Source organism: Neopsephotus bourkii, unplaced genomic scaffold, assembly GCF_033783945.1.
Source record: "Neopsephotus bourkii isolate Nb327-2 ecotype Australia unplaced genomic scaffold, CSIRO-AGI_Nbou_v1 NB_620, whole genome shotgun sequence".
In the NCBI taxonomy this organism is placed as follows: Eukaryota; Metazoa; Chordata; class Aves; order Psittaciformes; family Psittacidae; genus Neopsephotus; species Neopsephotus bourkii.
The window spans coordinates 2,655,668-2,676,747 of NW_026901120.1; the positions used below are offsets into that span (position 1 = coordinate 2,655,668).

Here is a 21,080-nt window from a genome sequence, read left to right on the forward strand (position 1 = left end):
TAGTGACATCTGATATGTTGTATAAATAAACTCTGTAGCGTATGAATGCTAGAATGAATTTTTTATCCTCTATCCAAACCAAAATATCCAGATTTGCTGAACTTTTATTTATTTTTACTTGCAGTATGCATGACAGACTGGAAGTATATCTCCAAAACATCAGTAAGAAAAAAATAAATCAGTTTCACAGTCACTTTGGTACACATTAGTCCCATAAAAAAATATTGAAAAGCAAACTGAATTGGCACATCTTTAATATTATGTTAAATACATACAAAACACTAATAAAATATCCCTGATAAACCAAAGTGCATATAGACATAGTGCACAATTCCCAGATACCTTATTGCACCATTCTCTATAGCCACCCATCTCTTGAAACATCACTAAACATTGTCTATTTAAAGGTAACAGTCATGAATATATTTATACAGTTAAACACCAATTATTTTACATAACAGTATTCAGTGCCAGATACGTGTCTTTGCTTTTTCACCTTGTCGTGTAAATTGTTAACATGTTTCAGGAAATTATCATATTAACAGCAAAAATTTCAGTATGTGATCACATGATAATGACAAGTTTGAAGTGCTACACTGTTGATGACCCAAAGATGCCAAAATGCCACTTTGCCAAAAGATATGATCAAAGCAATAAGGTAGCAATCTGCTCCAAGGCTGCGGATTTAAAGTGGATGCGCGTCTACTATTGGTACTGACTGTCACAAACAGGTTTATGACTTGTGAATTCCAAATCTTCAACACAAACACGGAAGGTGAAGCAAGAATGCCAGTTAAATTTCAGTAAGTCAGGTCACAATCCTGTCCTGATGAAGATATGGATATGCGCTGTGCAAATTAACCTTGGATTAAATTTACTGCCTTCTAATACTTATCATTCAAGTAAAAACACTCCATATGAAGATTAACTCAAGGTACCAGTGTACTGTTTGTATTTAAAGCTGGATCTGGTAAATTAATGCCATTTACATTTCAACATTAAGGCATTTTTCTAAAATTCTTCTAAGCAAAAAAAAAAAAAAAAAAAAGCAATAAAAATTGAGGTAATTCTGTAGTAGTTCACACTGTTATGTTTGCCAGTTGACACATCTATAGAGCATACACACACACAATCGCACATACAACCGCACCAGTCAAGTCAGACATGCACATGGTGAAAAAAGACCAAAGATGTAATGAGTATAAACAGCTCCTTGCTGAGCAGCTGGAGACATCGTAGGCAATGAAAACACCGTATTGCCTCTGCCAGGTTAAGAAAAACACCACCACACAACCTTCCACATGGACCATGCCTGTTCTGCTCCCGTTCTGTTTCTAAAGTGAAAGTACACAAAACTGGCGAAAAATTGTGCAAGGGGGAAAGGAATGCAGCTTTCCTCAAGGAAAAATATCCCATGTCACCACCAGGAGTTTGGTGAGAGCAGATGGTGTCATAGCAGCACAGAAAGTACCGACAGAAACTGAGCTTCTGCCTCCCACTGAGCCCTCCACAGGTTACAAACATAAATGTGAGGGTCAGGAAGAAAACATGGGCAGCAAGGGTGAGTAAAGCGATGGCACCACAAAGGAAAATGGAATGAGAAAAGTCTTTCACTCATCAGACTACCCTGTCAGCGAACTGAAACTAGAGAGTTATGAGATTTAGGGTTTCTAGATAAAGGAGAACTTTAGCACTACAAGGTGTCATTATTGTGATGTGATCACATTCACAATAAGTTCTCAGTTTTGCTATCAAACTGAACATCATGAACCAGTAAGAGCCTTTTTTCACCATCACCAAGCAACAAGCAAACCGATCCCAGCTCCCTTTCAGAGGACCGCAACATACTTTGGAGATCCAACTTCACACATCCAACACTTCAAGACCTCCATCACCAGTGCTACGCAAGCTCCAGAGAAGAAAGACACCGAGCACCAAGTGCCTGGTGTGAAAAAAAGATTCAGCCCAGGATTTAAACTTGGCAAAGTCAAGGGAACTTTCCGCATAGAGAGAAGAAGAGAGCAAAAGGCAAAGTCCACATTCGATGTGGCATGCATTTAAGGGCAAAGGCAGAGTTATAAATGGGTCTTTTACTTGAAGATATTTTCTGGATGGGGTAGTCTGGATCAGGTCTTGACAGCCATTGTATCATGTAGGTTTTCTTTGAAGGATCAGAAACGTTTCCTTGAATAGAGGGAAAAAAAGATGTAAACATATATTAGCATTACGTAGCTGACCTGTTAGAACCGGATAAGGCATGACCATCAGTGTGCTCCAACAGTGAAGGAGCCTGGGGAAGGACTGTGACTGGGCTGTGTAGTTTTGGGCAGAGAGTGTTATTTTTCAGTTTGCTACTGCAAAAACCAACACTGAAGGCAGCCTGAAGGCCAGCTCTCCAGCAGAACTTCTCACGGCAGCATTAAGTACCTCCTAGGATACACCCGATCTAGTTTAATTATACTGGGTTTTTTAAATCTTTGCATTGGAGACCATAATTGACAGCTTGGTTCTAATTAATTAGGAATCAAAAGCTACCCTGAGAAACACATCAAGAATAAAAGAAAAATATCAATTACTTAATGATAGGAATATATTAAATGATCTCATAAGTATCATTTGCAAACAGCTGAAAAGCTAATAAGGATAAAGGCATTAGTGTCCTGGATTAAGTAAGAATAAATATATTATAGCTTAAAAAAATTGAGTTAGATAACCCCTAAAGACAACTTGTGTTTGACAGAATGGAAAAGAAGCCTGGAACTGTTGCTGGAGATGGGGAAAGCAAAGAGGCATCTTTGTACATGATGCCCTTGATTAGCCACAAGCCCAGCAGCCTCTTGCCAAGCCCAGCACGCTCCACATTTGGGAAGTCTGCTCAAAACCAGAGCTATGAAGAATTGGCACCCCAGGCAGATGCAACACACAAGTATAAATTCAATGAAGGCATTTCAAATAACATAACTTTTTCCAGCAAGTAACATATGCCAGAGAAGACAAGCACTTACTTGAACATGGAGGTAGTCTGCAAATCCTTACAGTCTCTGGTTTATTTTCTTTGCAAAGGCCAATGGCATTGTCCCTGGTCCGGCACAGGACCGGGCGATCCTGCGTGCCATTGCCACAGCTGACAGAGCACTGGAAGGACAAGCACCAGTTAGACCCTAGCCACCCTTGGGAAACAATGGATTAGAAATCAGTGCCAACAGGTAAATGATTGTGGGCAGAATAAAGAGCAGGTAGAAGTCTGCTTTCCTGATGCTGACATCTTGTATGGATGGCTCACAGGATCTGGATCAGCCAGCATCACTGCAGGATGGCTTCAGCAGCTGTTTCTCTACTACCATCTCTCCATCTAACTCACTTTCTGTGGCATTAGTAGCAAGGGAAGTAATACACCCTCCATGTAGTTTATTGTGTCAATACATTTGAATAGAAAGCCCAGAACAAATGCCAAGAATTTATCCCCTGCATTATAAGAGATCAGTTGCTTGAGAACTCCGGAAAGGGACTGACCTGTGACCAGGCTCCAATTCTCCACTGTGCTGGGCAAAGCTCCCGGTTGCAAGGCCTCCTGCCCTCTGGACGGTTGTTGTTGCAGTACTTGGTATGAACGGATCTATTTGTATTATCATGTAGGGGTTGGATACATCGGACAGATCGTACTTGATACCCTGTTTTCCCACAACTTTTGCTGCAAGGCTCCCATTCTCCTGTAACCCATCTGGGTTGGTGAACAGAAAATAAGTTGAGTGAAATTATCTCTCGCCTAAATCAGGTGAGTTCAAACTGTCTGTTGAACAGTAACTCTTAAACACAGGTTTAACAATGTTAATACTAGTTCTGATACGGAAAAAGAATAAGATGTATGAAAAACCGTAAGCAGTCATGGTGAGGGTTATTTTATCATGTCCCTGAAAAGTCAATAGTAAGACCCAGACCTTTAACATGACTCTTTCCTGAGTCTCTCTCTCTTTCTCTTTCTCTTTATCTCTGAGATAAGCATTAATCTTACTTTGCTTCATTTGCTTTGATTTTAAGCTCGCCCTTCCAAGACTGCACATGGAAAATACAGTAGTTTTTATGTCAAAAGCAGCCACCTAAGGGTGCTGCTGAGCTTTCCCAAGTCTTGGCACAAGAACTGCGCCTTGTCTCATAATGTAGCAAACATCAGTCATCCCTACAGCTGGTTCCCACAGGAGTGAATCCAAACCAGCTGGGTTAGAAATGCAGCTCCAGCCTGGCCAATATCTGGATACTCCATTGAGCACATCCCTGGAGATCTCAGACACCATCTGCTGAAGCACTGGCAAACCTAGCTGCACCATCAGTGCTCTGCATGCTGAGCTTGGGGTGACCAAGGGTCCTCAGCATCATAAATGTTTGGTTTAGGCAAAGGCAAAATTACACTGAAAATCAGAAGGTCCGAATTCATAATGTGGAAATCAGTTGGGCCACTGTAAAATGCAACCTATGGTTTGTGATGTGGCATAGTTGAAAACCAATCATCCAAACTGGCTCAAGGATTACAGCTACAACAGTAAGCAACTTAGAGAGGAGTAACAAGGACAGACAGGCCTAGAGGAAATTTATGTAGACTACTGAAAGGTTGGTTATAATCAAGTAATGGAGATATAGAGCAGTCTATAAATACTTACAGAATGTAGAGATATCCAAGAAGGAAATATTGTCCAATAAAAACAGTATTCATGGGATAAACTTAACAGAAAAATATAAAATATAAAATAATATCCCAAGTTCAAAGCAATTGTCCTAAAGTACTCATAAAACCCTGGGTTTAGAAATAGTCAAGAGCGAGCATGGGCAGCAGGCAATGCCCTAAATGCTCAAGTTAAACAAGAAGTGGCAATTTCACCCAACTTTCTCTTTGTAGCCTATTGAAAGTACACAGCTGTAGAGGAAGACAAGCACAGCAGAGCACAATGCCATGAATCCTAAGGTGATTTCAGAGACAAAGATGGCTTTTTCCCAGAAGTGAAGAAGCAGCATATTAGTGTAATGGGTGTCACAGAGCATCATAAAATCTCTTAAATAATGGCCTCTCCTACGTACACGTGTGAAATGCTCCAATACCATTCTATGGAAACAGAAGTGACTAAAACATTCAAGAATCCAAGTACAATTTAGGATCCTATTGAGTCTTTGTGGTACCTGGGTCCAATTATATTTGCAGCTGAAAGAAGAATACAGTGCTTTCCAGAGAGCCTGACATACAGTTAGGTCATTACTTCAGTTTTCCAATAAATAAACGTTAAACCATGACCCATGCTGAGTTTATGGGGCACAGTTTCTGGACTTTTCTATCTTTTTTTTTAAGGGAAGTTAGGAAATACTGTGTGGTATGTTCTACTTGCTGTGCTTCCTGGAATCCAGACTTGGTCCCCAGAGGTAAATGCTGGCATCGACATACTCCTTTCTCGTTGCAGTAGCAACACAAGGATATGTGAGTCCTACATGTGGCAGAAGCAACCTGCTGCCAGTCAAACTGTGAATTAAAGTATTTGTAACACTTGACTATGTCTAGCAAAGGTGAAGGTGTACCAGGCTTTCCATGCTGTACAAGAGTAGTTGGAGAAACCGATCAGGTCAAATATTTTTTCCTGTGTTCAAATGTCCAAAAATATGCTGTGAACTTTAGGAAGATTTGGATCTGAGAGCCTGTATGACAATTGTTTTCTTATGTAGCACTCTGTAAATTTGTTCTTACATGGTTAATTCACACTGTGTAAAATCAACTGGTATAAATTGAATTTATGTCTATTTTTTATTACCTCAAGATGGCCTGAACACAAAAGTCTGGATCAAGACAGCACTTATTTTCTAATCCAACTTATTTCAGCAGTAATAGGAACCAGCAGTCCCAGAAATAGAACTTCTACAAGCAGAACCTAGCATCACGTGCTCACAGTTCTATGTCTCTGCAATGATGCATGGAGAGGAAGCTAAAGTCACCTTCTTTCAGGTGACAAGTGCCATCTGGGTACAGAGCCTGCTGCAGCTGCCACCAAGCAGTGCTCGTGGGCAGTGATGCTTACATGGGCTGGGAGCACTCCTGGAGGTTGCACACCCTGCGAATGGGCTTCGGCTTCTGGATCAGCTCGCAGTAACTCCGATGAACCATCTTGTGGTCTGTCTTCCTCCGGCAGCCGTACTTTGTGAACTGGTAGCCTGAGGAAAGACACTCCTCTTATTTTCAGCACTGGCACATCTAGCACAGGACTCAGGTTTCAAACAAACTGCACAAGCACCGTCAAAGGTTGCAGCTGGAACTACAGGTGAACACACTACAAAAGGAACTGTACATTGCAATGAATGAACACTTATTCATGCAGATTTAGCACCCAGAATTGTTCTGCCCCATGGCACCTTGAGGTCTGGCACCCTGGCAGCTTGGAGACCCTCATCCATGTCTTGCACATTTGTACAGTATTTCAGTCTCACAAACATAAATCAGGAATGAGGCACCCCACATCTGCCCGCAAACCCATTCCAGATCTTTAACTCCATTCATTATTTATTTCTCTGTTTCTTAACTTAAATAAAACCCATAGTCCTGGTCTCCACTAATGTCTTGTGGCAATGAATTCCACATGTAGTGTTCATTCTTTCTCTTAATCAGAATTAAAATGGGTCAGAAGAAAAATGTCTTAAGTGTCATCAATTCTTTCTCTCTTAATCAATTTTGAGCACTCTGGGGTTTTGTTTTTACCTCCTCCGCAAGGTTTTGAGCACTGGGACCATTTCTTCAAAGCCCATTCATATGACACTGAATCCTCTTCCAAAACATTATTATTATCTACATTCAAGGAATCTTCATGGATCATGTACTTGTAAGTCAAAGATATCTTGGCACTTCCATGAGGAATCACCTGGTAAGCAAAACAAACATAGGGAAAAATGATATGAAAGACTCCTATCAGAAGCGATGTGAGATGACGTGAAATAGCAATCATCATGGCTCAGATATAAAAGCATCCCCAGAGGGATTTAAACCTTTTAGCTGCACTCAACACATTTTTTTCTCCTTATAATGAAGTATCTCTATCCTTATGACACACAGTTTCTAAAGTGCATATTAAGACAGACTGTTGTTGATTTAGACTGATTTCTCTTGCCAGCATTGGACTGACTTCACGATACCAAATTTTTTCCATATCCCTTCATAAAGGAAGGAAATGTTGCACTAAAATGATAATGGGTAGTTCCACTGAAAGATGAGGCAAATTCAAGTACACAGATAACTGAAAGTAGTGAAGAAAATTGCTTATATTTCTGATAAAACATGAATGTTCTTATGGTAATCCTGGGAATTCTGTGAAGCGTGCTACTTAATCCTGACAGAAATGTAAACTACTTAGAGTTTTTGCTATCACACTGCACTAAGACAAATGCAAGAAAACAGAACTCAATGTGAATAAAGTGCAAAACATTGGTCCTTCGAAAACATAATATTTATTCCTCCTTTGACATTCAGCTGCTGTAGACCAACACGTTACAGCTGCTTCTTGAACCAAACTACCCCTGTTCATAGTAGTCTATCTTTTGCTGGTATAGTCGGGTGGGTTTGGGAACAGCAGAACTGGATGTGTCCTGACACAGTCAGCCTGGGAGCACAAGAATCCTGCATCTGCCTTTGCAGGTTACATTTTCAAAACACAGACAGGAGGAGGAGCTTGTGGAACCACCTGATATGAACCATTTTGACCTTTTTTTATTTACTGCTCATGAGTCAGATATGGTAAGTAACCAAGAGAGCCTTCACACAGTGCCAGTTTGCTAAGCCATCCACAGGAAATAATCATAGAATCATAGAATAGTTAGGGTTGGAAAGGGCCTTCAGTTCATCAAGTTCCAACCCCCCTGCCATGGGAAGGGACACCTCACACTAAACCATATCACCCAAGGCCTTGTCCAACCTGGCCTTGAACGCTGCCAGGGATGGAGCATTCACAACCTCCCTGGACAACCCATTCCAGTGCCTCACCACCCTCACAGGAAAGAATTTCCTCCTTATATCCAACCTAAACTTCCCCTGTTTGAGTTTGAACCCATTACCCCTTGTCCTATCACTACAGTCCCTAATGAAGAGTCCCTCCCCAGCATCCCTATAGGCCCCCTTCAGATACTGGAAGGCTGCTATGAGGTCTCCACGCAGCCTTCTCTTCATCAAGAGAGCTGGCTACTCAACACATAACCTCTAGTTAGAAAAACTCTTGTACAGAGCAATGAATTAGGAGAAAGGAATTAAAATACATCTTACTATTGCCTTAGAACTGAAGCAGATGTGTTCTTGTAGCTCACAAGAGGAATCTAAAATACATTATAGCACATTATGGCTCTGTAATCCTGACACTGTGTTCCACAGAAGAAGGTTTCCGTTTGACTTACCAGAATGACTATTCCATTACGCAGCGGCCCCATGGTCTGCACGGTTTCTCTATCATCATCATTCCGATATTCCCACTCCACACCCATGTCAATGAATACTTTAGAGTCTGGCACGTAGTTGTCTTCGCTGAGAATGAACTTCCCTGTTTCACGATTTTTAATTGCTAGGAACAACATAAGAAAAGTGAACACGAGAGGTTCTCTTCTCATCTCAAGTTCTGTTGGGCTCTTGTCCCAGGGGATGAAGCAGACAAAGCCAGCGTGTCCTTTCCCTCTGTTCCTTCACTGGTTTGGAAAGACTTTTTCAGGTGTTTCACTCAGCTGCCAATGCTTTCCTGCTCAGCTCCAGAAACATCAATCGTCCTTTTTTATCTTTTTCATAGCCTGCCTTGCCAGCGAAATGAGGCCAGGACAATTGCACCGCATGCCTCCCCCTGTCTGCTCCCAGCTAACAACTTCTAAATCCACCAGCTAAATCTGAGCTAATTTGAGACCTGGTGGGGGTCCCACAGCTACTCAGCTCTCTCACATGTTATAAGGCAGCTTGGGGGGCTGTTACTGCTCCATGAGAGAAAGGCTACTGGGCTAACCCAAGCAGGTCCCCACAGCAGGAGAGGTGCTAGAAATTGCACTAATTCTCTTGCTCAGAACAAGCTCTGACATCAACACGGCCCTGCTTAAACATGTGTTGCTTCAAAGTCCTCTTCCCATTGCACACAGCACCTAATTCCTCTGTTCCAGCTGCCATCAATGCCCCATCCTTCACCTGGAGAGATTTTAGCAACCTTTGTATTAAGACTCTTGGTTTTCTGAAATGGACAATTTTCTCTCCTCGTTAGAAGCAGCAGGGACTGTTTGTTATTTAACACCAGATTTTAATTCCCCTCTGTCTCTAGCAGCTACCTGAGCATCCTGCACCCTCAGCAGTGGCCTAGACAGAGAACAAGCTGCTTGTGTCCCCTGTGCATCACTTGCCTCACACCTAAAGAAGAACCTTGTCTGAATCAGTGCGAGATCACTATCCTCATCCATAGGTCAGGCTGCACTGAGCAGCAAGGGAAGCAAGTTGGGATGACTCAAGACATAATTAAGCCATTCACTGTGAATCTACTTCTAATTAATAATGGCCACTGCTTCCCATTGATTACAGGGCATGGGGAGGAGCAGATTTCAATTACTTTATAAGTTGCTGGATTGATCAGGCAGCCTCGCATCAATACTGTTAGCAATGGGGCAGATCTGAAATGGATTTGGATGTAGCTGGGAAATGACCGAGGATGGGAAGTGCATTACAAAATGCACATGAAGATAACTCATTGCACCTCATAATGTCATTCAGTTCCTCTTCCAACAGCTTTCACACATGCACATGCCAAAGCAGTGATCTTCATGCTAGGACACTGGGGAATCCAGCAGAGGGAAATCGAATTGCCAAACAAGTTTCCTGATTTAACATACTTAAAGGAGGTATGTGGTGTGGGAAGATAATGGGTAAACAAATGCATAAACACGTTGTCAGGCTCCAGAGGCAAAAATAAACAGCAGGAAAAAGATATTCTGACTGAAAGTTTTCCTACTTGTTGCATACTTACCGAGATTATGACTGGTGGCGTCTGTTTCCTGTATAAGTAAATGTCTTGCACCAACAGGAATTTCAAACATCTTAATGTGCCCTTTATTGTAGTATTTGAAAAGACAGAAACTGGTTAGTTTGCCTCAAACAGTAGGAACCTGTCTTAGGTTTTTAAATAAATCTTATTTTTCAAAAGCAGGGTGTATTGCAGCAAGTTGAATCTAATCCAGCATCATTCTCATCCCTATTTCTGTGCCAGGTGATGGAATATAACAGGGACAAAGGGCTTTGGGTCAGCAGAAAAATGTCTTAAGTGTCATCAACAGACTTTGCTTCAGACTAGAATGGGCTTCGAGTGCCATATGCACTCACAGAGAGACTATGCCAGCTCCTGTCTGACAGTGAGTGATGATGACATATTATTGCAGCACTCCAGTGACTCGGACAGATCAGCTGAGTGACAGCAGCAGCACAAATAAGCCCATGGTTCTCCAACAAGCAGCAATGAAGCCCTCCTCTATGCATGCACAGGCCTTGATATCAGCAGATTTAACTGATTACTGGACAAAAGTCTTGGTCTCAAATTCCAGAGGCATCTCAAAGGCAAGTCCAGAGAACTGATTGGAATTAGTGATGCTGTAAACAATTTGTGATTGCTCTGGTACTTTCCATGAAACAGTAGAGTTCAAACAGGAATACCCTGAACTCCCCAGGACAAAACACACTGAATGCACTGACCTTGTTTCTTTGGTATTCTTGAAAATGTTCCTTTCACCACTTTGCAGTGGGAATTATCTCCTCCACAAACACCACACTTATCTTCCTGCTTCGTGGAACCTATGACCCTGTCACACCCAACTTTCTGCGCACAAAAAAGAAAACCAGTCATTCTCATTTATCCACTCTATGATTCAAATGAGCCTTCAGTTATCAACCCCAAACTTCTGCTTCAGCAAAGACATACAAATTGTAGCATTTTCCTGGAAGATCAATATCTAAACAGATTTTAATACCTCCAGTTCCTATAATAGCTGTCAATCAGGTGATTATATTACGCTTCACAGTGGGCCTCTTACTGAAGGAAAGCAGCACGGTTAAGGAAAAGCTCTTAAGCCTCAGCTTCTCTTAAAGCAGATGCCAGGAGAATCAAGGCGTCCATACGAGGATAAGCACCTCCACCAGTGCATTGCTAAGTCAGAGCCTCTAATTCCATTGAAAGATGACCTGCAGCAGATCCCAGCTTAGAGGAATGGTCATTGATCTTTTAAAAATAGCACGATCAAGTACAGAGAATGTACATCAGCTGCATCTTAACACCGCTTTCCTTGAAAGCTGCTGCGTGTTCCTATTTCATTGTACATTCCACCCCCACTAAACCTCAGAAGGAAAAGCTTTCAGTGAATGCTAATCATAATAACTCATCTTCAAATACTGCATTAAATATTACTTGTGTAGGTAGGCGCTGTTGGAATTGAGTCACATGCAATGTGATGGCAACTGTGAATATCACGCATAATATTGTGACAATAATCCTAATGAAATGTCCTCATTGCCCAAAGTGTTTTTATACTTAATTGAATACTCATTCTTGGAGAGAAACACTCAAGCTACCATTTTAATCGTTTTCATAGTACATAAGCTCTGAAAGAAGCCACCAGGAGCTTACCAAGCAGTCTCCCCGCACGCAGATGCTGTAAGCGTCCTTGTAGGAGCAGCGGGTCCCATCGTGCACCATCCTTTTCATATACACCACATCCCCTGTTTCCTTTGATTCACAGTACAGGTGGCACCTTTCCTTAGCTGAAAAATAAAATGACCCAAATTGCATGTGTTCAGTTTAGTTGCTGACTTTGTGAACAGCACTTTCAATAGTATCTCTCCTCTTCCCTGCATACATCCCAGAACGTAACATGGTACCCCATAAATCATCGATGCTTATCCCCGTTCAAAGGCTATGTGATCATTTGGAAGCTGCTGAATCATTAGGGATCCATATTTCATGATTAGGAGACAATCTCAAAAATAACAAAGCATTTACATTGATCGGGGGGACCTCTATTTAATCCTCTGCTGAATCTGGCAGAGGTTTCTGCAGTCTGCTGCATGACTACCCATGAGAGATGCAAGTTTCTGCATCAGTTTTGCCTGCACTGCTCTGAAGTCTAAAGAAAGCACCAATCATTTTACCATTAAAAGCAGCTGCTTGACACAAAGTGAATCTGCCATCCAAAATGTCTTCAGAGACAGCTGTGCTGTAGTGTTTCCTCCTAAACATGAAGTCAATTCTCCCTCATCGTTGGACTTGTATTTACTATAGTTTATATCATTAAACAAGATGAGATGTCAAAGAGATTCAGAAAAAAACCCACATTTTTTTACTGCTAACACATGCACAAACAGCCAGACAAGTGCACCTCTTTCTCCTTACAAAAAAATAAAGCTGAAATGACTAGTCAGTGGCTGAATAAAGTTGTATCCCACCAGTGTATTTCAGTTTACCCATCCCTTTTGCGGTCCTGAGGCTCATAATAGGATTCACTATGCTTTCCTTGGCAGTGAAAAGCAGAAAAGCTTTCTGTTAGATAAAATACATAAAGGTTCTGCCGGTTGGGACACTTTCCCCAACATTTAAAACAGTAACAACCTTCACATTATAGCGGTTCAATTAAAATAAATCTTCACAGGCCCACTGCACTGTACAGTCCCATGGTCCCTGCCCTCTTTTCATAAAGTCCTTGTTATTGCTGTTGATGTCCTCATGGCCACTGGGTACTGGTACATCAGAGACCTTTCTTATGGCTCCCAAATGATGCAGAAATGTCATGTTAAAAATGTGGGGTCTAGAGTATTAGAACAGGCACTTCACTTTTTTGGGTGCAGATTATTAATAGGAGCCCATTAAGACAATGATAACCCCAGATCTGATGCTTTTCAATATATTAGGAACATTAAACTCTGCACAAGACACAGATATGCACACACCCACCCCTGGGTATGTACCCACACCCACCCCAGGCATGCCATACATTCACTGTGCATGATTAAATTATCAGGAGGTCTGACTGGGTGCCAGCAACTGCACGAGGGCTTTATTTTAGTGAGGGTTCTCTTCCCATTGTTCTATGGGAACAGTAAATGTGCAAGTGCTCTTAAATTGCTGTTAACTGCAAAGAATTACCTTCTTTCTACTCATGGTGTTGAGCACAGTAGAGATGCAAGAACATGCGCATCACCGTGTGACTGACTGTTCCCTGCTCCTATGTGTTTCCATCTCATTCAATTGAGGCTGGGAGCTAACAGCCAATGTCACTGTACACTGCCCTGGCAGATGCATGGCACAGGGTATTCGAGCCCATCACGGACTGGTAGGTAGGGTGCATAGGAGACTTGGAGTGGGAGACAGGCCATGCACATCCTGGCTTAAGCATACACTGAGGTGTCCCCAGCTCAGCAGCTTTTCTCTGGCCATGGGATAAGATGCTCCTCTCTGTCCCCATCACATACACAATGTGCCAGACACATCCAGCTGAGCTGTGTGTGAAGTGTATGGATTTATGCCACTTTTGAGCCATGACTGCATTATCTGCACAAAGTATGTAGCTGATAAGCCTTATCTTTACAAAAGGGAATTTAAAATACATTAGAGTTCAAGCACAAGCCACCCTCTGGCCATGGTTTCACACAAAAGCTGTTCCCTCTAATCACCCTGCACAGGTAAATGTAACTCTAAAGGTGGCTACACAAAAGTTATATACCAAAGTTATATGGGAAACCAGCAGTGCCCAGTGATCAGTGCTCAGACATCAGTGAGCTGGCTTCTGACCCAGAAGCCATTGAATTTAACAGAAAAACATCTGATTTGTTTCAGTGGTCTTTGCAGCAAACTGCTCCAAAGGCTAAAGCAGAAGCAAAGGTCCCGCAGGCCACGCAGCGTTCATCCCCTCTCCCTGTGCCAGCAAAGCTATTTCATTAAATTAAGCCATGAGGCTGTGTCTGTGCCTCTGAAAACCCCAGATTGCACAACATGCCATGAAAAGAATGAGGGGACCCTGAGAACTGTTTGGGAACAAAGTCGGGCGAATTAATTACAAGGAATTTGCTATTAACTTCTGGCTGAGTATTCTCGCACTGGAATGCAAAGTGATTCACCCAAAGTGACCCTTCCCCTCCCAGGATGGGTGCTTGGCTGAGGATAGATTGGGTGCCCAGTACCTGCTTCTTGCCAGGCCAACCCTGCCCTGAAGGACTCATCATTCAAACGAATTTAAAACTAGCAAGCACCCATGCTGATCATTGAATGAGTTGAGAACCATCTTCTTAGCATGTTTTCAATATAACATGTTGCCTTCATGGCCCAGATCAACCAGGTGCACCATCATTGACAAGTAAGCAGAGGCATTAACAGGAAAAGGAACATTTTTGTTCTAAGACAACCTCTGCTGAGATACCAGAGCATCACCCTGACCATGCTGGTTCAGACCCAGCACCTATCTAACCCAACACCTCCCTTCAGCAGTGCCAGAAGCTCTTGCAGTTAGATGTAAGAATAAACCTGATACTTTTCTCAGAATATTCTTAAAGCTTATTGCAAACTGCAGCTGAATCTCCCCTCTATCAGTTTAAAGCCATTCCCCCTTGTCTTGTCACTACACTCCCTCATAGAAAGCCCCTCTTTGGAACAAGCCTTCTCTTCTCCAGGCTGAACAAGTCCAACCCTCTCATCATGTCTCCACAGGAGGGGTGCTTATCTCTCCTTGTATAATTTGTATAAGTTTTACCTCTCCTTATATAATTTTTATTTATGTTTGCAACTGATTTTACTTTCCATAGGAAAAGGGACCGCTCACCATCGACATGTTCATAGGGGAGCCAGTGGTGTTTCGTGTTCTGGTACTCGAAGTAAGGATCCCACTGCCTGCACTGCTCCTCTCTGAAATCTTCCAAGTCCTTTGGACAGTCGTGAGTGTTGCACAGCTGGAACTCATAGCTTGGCCCCACACATGTACGGCCTCCATTGGCAGGACTGTGGAGGGAGAGAAACCCATGGTTAGGTTGACCATTAATGCATCAATCAAACATCTATAAAACCATCTGAGGAGCAATTTAATTTCTAGTAATATCAGTAGGCACTTGATGAAGCCAGATACGTATTTCTGATACGGAAAATATTTATTTCCTTTAAAAACCTGCAGTCACAACCTTCTGCAACTACAGCCTTAAACCATTTGATAAAGGTATGAAAGCCATTTTCTTGGTGCAGCCCAGGAAAGGAAAACATGAGCAGATGAAGCAACTCATTCACATTCACCCCTAAGCCAGCAGCAAATCCAGACACAGCCCAGCTCAGTGCTGCATCCCTCAAGCAGGTGAGCATCACTACTGGATCTGGCAACACAGAGCTCAGGAGTGGTAGCTGGGTTTGCACTGTCTACCAGGAAACAAAGAAAACATTTTCAGTAGCCCATTAGGCTTTTCCAACATGAAAATAGATTTTTACAACTAAAACTGTGCCCACAACTATAAAGGTCACTTTCATGTTGCCAGTGTAATAAAGGCTGCAAAGAGAATTGGTACATTTTTTAAAAGAACAATTTCCATCAGAAAATTCTGCTTCATAAAACTTGATCTATTTTGTTTTAGTCAGTGATAAGACAATTTGTAACACCAGTCAAGTTCAATTGTTTTATCAGCACAAACTGAGACAGTCAATGTAAAAAATACTGTGTCTGGCAAAAGCATTTAATTCTGACAATTGCTTCAGGTCTTGCTCTTAGGAGCTTCACATTTTATGATATGGCAATAAATAGCAATGATGATACATCTTGTATCACTTGTACATACCAGTCTTTATTAAATATACTTCCAGTATTACTGGAATTAAGTCATTCTACATTACCTAGGTGAGACATATCAAAGTTATCAAAGCAAACCAATCCAATATCACTAAAATTAACTTTGGGGAAGGTCCTGATCTCTGGAGCTTTGCTCCAACTTGGAATGAAAAGACTTTGAAAATATTTTAAGAACTCCTTGTTGAAATATCAAAAAAGTGGATTAACAAAAATCTGTTAAAAGTATATGCATTTAAAAGAAACCTCCAGCAATTCATTGCCATTATTTCCTACTCACGTATTAAAACAAGACATATGTAGGGCCCCAAACTTTTACTGATGTTTTATGCAACAACATAATAGCACTTTCAAGATACTTGTAACTCTATAAGCAGCTTAATGGATGGATAAACTGAGAAATAAAGATGATTCATGACTTGCTAAGGGCCCAAAGTAGAATTTCTAACAACACAGACTACAGGTCAGATTTAATAAGCACCACTAGCAGTTTAGCAAGGATTCTCACAATTCATTCACTCCACATCAGAACACATGGATCCATCCATACTTACTGTGGATTGTCACATTGACGTGTCCTATACTTCACTCCAGTGCCACAGGTGCGAGAACAAGAGCCAAACTTGCTCCATGCCCCCCAGTGTCCATCCTGCTTCAGGATGTCTGGGGTTAGCCAGATGCAGTGGCCTTTAAAACAATGCTAAAAGACAAAATCATATGTCAAAATGATTAGATGGTGAAATTACGACGTGAGAAGCTGTAGTGCAACAGATTTCATTTTAGGCACAAGTTCTGGAAGTTTTATTCACCTCTCCAGCAGCAACAGTGAGACTCACTGTCAGGTTGTGCCCATGATCCCAAATGCACTCAGATTTTATGAACTTACACACACGTTATCTTGTGCACTTATACTCAAGCCTACCAAGTTTGTTAAACTGCTCTCAGCATTACATTTATTCATCACTTATCTGCAGCAGTGATAACTGATACAGATTTACTTAAGGAAAATAACAGAATTCCAAATCTTGGGAGGCTAAAGGTAAAAGTCTGCCTCCACCATCACATGCAGCCATTTCAGGCAGCGGCAGCACCTGCTCCTGCTGGAGCACCGTCCCTCCCAGCAGCTCCTAACTCAGCATACGGATTCCTGCACTAAATGTGGCCAGGCAAGTGGCATGAAATTAAAGACAGCTCACATTTTAGGTATTAGTGCTATTAAATAAAGAACTCTTGCAGTCTCCGTGGAGATCTTATATTAAAATTGACCAAAATACCAGGAAGTATTCGTTAGAGAGTAGCCTTGCACAGTGCCACTTCTGGGCAGTTAATCATGTGCTGATAGGCTTTCCCTTTACCTGATTCTTAATACAGTCATCCTACAGAGGTTGAAACACATAATTTTACATTCCCCAAACCTATGCGGTATTTGCACATTTCTCTAAGAGCCTTCATAGCTTCAGTACTGATACTCTCTACTGTCTCCTTTCATTAAAGAAACCTGAAAAATGCCTTCCCACCAGTTCCTGCAGTCCCTAATCAAGGAATTTTTACTTAACTGAGGTCAGGGTGAATTCTTCTCAAGGATCACATACTCCAGCCCTTTCTAGCACTATTTCTGCTTTCGCAAAAGCTAACTGATGAAGTGAGGATGCTGGAAAACACTTCCAGCCCAACAAATGACTTTGCATTAGACTGTCGCAGTTCATCTGCGCTAACGGTTACTGCTGGGATGAGAGCTCTGGCTCAGGCACACAGATGGTTATAACAACAAGTGCAATCAGTCACTTACTTTCCTTAACATTCAAGTCAACAACAACATTTTACACAGCTTAACAAGCCCTGGAACGCAGGAATTTGGCAGGCAGCACAAGCCAAGCATATGGCTAAATGCATGCTGCCAGCAAAAACAAAATCAGAAGATATAGAACAGGAGAGTGTTCTTAAGCATAGAGCGATTAGTGATCTAGAAGACAAATGCAAAAGTGATGGATACTCATTAATAATGCTGAATTAAAGAGAGAATCATTAGTAAAATAGGGACAAGACACAGCTTACTGATTTGCTACCCTGCTCTGTGACTGGCTCTTTATTCCTGTAATTTATTTTGGTGCTGATTTGATTGGACAAGGAGTAGAAAAAAGAGGATAAATTAGGTTTCAACTATTCATTCTTTCTCATTACTTCAAATATTCGAAGTCAAAACCTATGAAATAGATGAGTTACCACAAAGCCAATTATACCAATCCTGCTCCAGAGCTGTAATGGGCAGATTTTTCTTAGCTGTTTGACAGAACAAGAGATAATTCAGCAAAGCATGAAAGAAATGCAAAATGCTAATATGTCCTTCTCTTTCCTCTGTTTTGAAGCTCAGCGTTGTAGCCTTCAGGGACTGTTTACTTATGACTTTAGAGAGGTTTGTTTGAGGGAACAGTTTGAGTTGTCAGGCCCCATGTAGCAATGGGACCATTCAGAGATGCAGAGGAAGCTGGCAATGCATCAGCTTGTCAATACAAATTTCAGTTGGGCTTGGAAGCAGATGAGATGTGACAGCTCCTGATCTGTGCTTGCTTACACATCCTTTTTATCAGGGTTCTGCATCCTTCAGGTGTTAAGTTCCACAGCAATTACCAAATCTGTTTCAAGAGCCACGTAGCGTATGTTTGTGATGTGATGATCCAGGATCCAGCACTTGAAGAGGAGGAGAGACATGTGATGTGTTTTCCAGTCTCTTTTCCCTGTTTTAGCCAGGAACAGGGGGATGTGGGCTTGCAACAACCACTAATAAACCACCTATTTGACACGGTGACTGGTCCCTGAATTGGAAGGTAAACATGGAAAAGTCTTACTGACTTTGGTGTGTGAAAGAAAGAGCAGCACTGATTTTTACTGGAGAAGCTGGTCATATGCTGATTGTCAGGAAGCTATTAGGAGACAAGCATTTGTGTAAAATGAGTCATCCCCAGCTCTGCCTTTTTGTTAGTGGATTAAAAGAAAGGAGTCTACATAAAACAAAATGATTCACAACCAAGTCTTACTCTGTGCAGACCCATGCAAGAAAAGGCATGAGAAGGTAAAATTAGAGATGGAGCAAACTCCAGTGCACTAAAGGAAGCTAGAGCCAACCCTTCCTATTGCTACTACATTAACTACATAATGAGGCGGAAAGGAGGCAATTTCAACCGCTATTCCCTTCATAAACAGGGGGGTTAATTTAAAGAATGAAGTACATTAAAGCAATTTTTTCTTTTAATGAGAAAAACCCCCTGGGTGAATGCAAATTGTTTTCCTAGTGGAAGAGAAGATGACTTCTTACAGTCTCGCCTATTTTTCTGGCAAACAGGACAGTCCAAAGCAAGTGCAATTTCCAGGAGAGGAAGCTTAAATCTCTTGCAGTAAAACATTCCACTGCTGTTTTCAGCAGTTCTTTGAAACAGCTGCTGTGGATGCCAAAAAAAGAGCCAGTGTGTTCCTATGGGCTTAACACATCTGCAAGTTAATATTTCAAGAAGACTTGAAGATCTTCCATGGATAACTCTATCTATTTTATATTGGGCAGCAACTTGTGACTTTCCTATCTCTTTGCTTGACACCCCAGTTACCTATAGGTAACCCCTCATACTGCAACACAGCAGGTGTCCCTCAGCTCTCTTCAGCATCCTGAGATCATATCAGGAGAAAGTTACTTATTTATTTGCATTTCCCATCACATGCAGGCTGCTCCATCTGTTTCAGAATAATTAGTTGCAAGGGATAAACTGAAAGCTCTAACACTGAAGTCTACTCTGAGCCAGTAAAAGTTTCTTCAGTGGAGAATCAAGTATCCTCACTGTTTCTGTGGTGACTAACACGGCATACACTTACCCATCTGTCTCCTGTCTCCAAGAGAAGCTGAGGTCAGCTTTCTCAGTGGGAAATTATCTGGATTGCTTTGAGAACACATTAGTGTTTTCAGAAACCTTTTTTTCTCTGTCCATTTTCCTTCTCAATAATATCTATTTATTTCAATATTTAATCATCCCCTTCCTTTCCGGACAGACTAAAAAATCATTCCAAGTTTGACTCAGATCCTCTCATTAGCACGGTGCAAGGAAAGACAAGACCTGCAAGGTTTGTGCTGGATCCTTGGCACGTAAGCCAAATCCAAAAGCAACATCAGCTTGGCTGGCAGGAGCAGGTACCCGGCTCTTGCCTCTCTCCCAGAGAAGAAACAAAAGGGGCTCAGGTGGTGGAACCTTTGTGCTAGTCACTGCAGCAAGCAGATGGACCTGAGCATGCAATCTCCTTTGCATGAATGACTTTGGGTTTTATTTCTGTCCTATGGAGAGCAGTTACCTACTTCAGCTGATACAAATGTCTCTCCAGAAGAGTAATAGCTTAAAAAAATGGAACAAAAGCTGATGATACACCTCAGGAGGTTGCTTGGCTTCAGGAGCCTGAAGCTCACAGTGGAGCTGACAGAACTGTATACAGTAAATAAATTATCATCTGAAAGCATATGTTTTCTTTTAATCCACAGAATGCTATGCAGAGTTAATCTCTGCACAGCTATGCCTCATCTGCATGGTTTACTACAGCAATTTATGGCGTGTCTTTGACTTCACATTAAGACTCCAACCCTCCGTGTGCTTAACTTTACACACTGGAGTAATTTCAAGGAATTTAATGTGAATATTCAGACACAGAAGTAATTGCAAGTTGCTGCATCATCAAAGCTTCACCAAATCGACAGAATCTTCCCTCTTGCTATTGAAAACTCAATCTAGTTTAAAAAAATCAGGCTGGGAGCAATATGAAATACTCCATTTCCTTTAGGATTCTACCACAACAGCACTTTTTTTCCCTGGCTGGGAAGCTGCAAGAGGACATTTTATTTTTCTCTCCCTAGACCCAGCAAATCATTAGTTTGCTGCCAATTACCACCACGGTTGCTCAGTGTCTCCATTTGCACAAGGAGACCCATTAAAAAGTTTCTGAAACAGCAGAACCTCACTCTTCTGGCAACTTCTTTCAGATAACCACATGCACAGAAGAGCTTACATACATTTACATATATTTACTTAAATATACATCTATATGTGTGCATACATACACCTATATAAACAGCATTAGAAAGTCTAATCTTCCTTCCATTTTTAAGGGCCACAGTGCTTAAGTCCATGACAGCCTGGGTGTGCAGACATGACTCTTATCAGCATGCTTGCTGATAATGTGATACGGATCTCATGTCTCCCATCACTGTTCTTGCCCCAGTT

The 21,080-nt window shown here is 41.7% G+C and overlaps 1 protein-coding gene across 6 annotated transcripts in view; it reads right to left on the reverse strand.

Moving 5' to 3' along the window:
* LOC133211604 (A disintegrin and metalloproteinase with thrombospondin motifs 2-like) overlaps positions 1-21,080 on the reverse strand; it is a 177,968-nt gene that overhangs the window by 7,315 nt on the left and 149,573 nt on the right. For all 6 annotated transcript variants that reach the window (XM_061352118.1, XM_061352120.1, XM_061352119.1 and 3 more), the window contains 11 exons: positions 16,383-16,528; positions 14,827-15,002; positions 11,646-11,779; positions 10,718-10,841; positions 9,999-10,079; positions 8,407-8,570; positions 6,728-6,887; positions 6,054-6,186; positions 3,514-3,721; positions 3,006-3,135; positions 2,095-2,184 (listed from right to left, as the gene is read on the reverse strand). In XM_061352118.1, the coding sequence (XP_061208102.1) occupies positions 2,095-2,184; positions 3,006-3,135; positions 3,514-3,721; positions 6,054-6,186; positions 6,728-6,887; positions 8,407-8,570; positions 9,999-10,079; positions 10,718-10,841; positions 11,646-11,779; positions 14,827-15,002; positions 16,383-16,528 (1,546 nt within the window). The remainder of the gene's footprint in view (positions 1-2,094; positions 2,185-3,005; positions 3,136-3,513; positions 3,722-6,053; positions 6,187-6,727; positions 6,888-8,406; positions 8,571-9,998; positions 10,080-10,717; positions 10,842-11,645; positions 11,780-14,826; positions 15,003-16,382; positions 16,529-21,080) is intronic.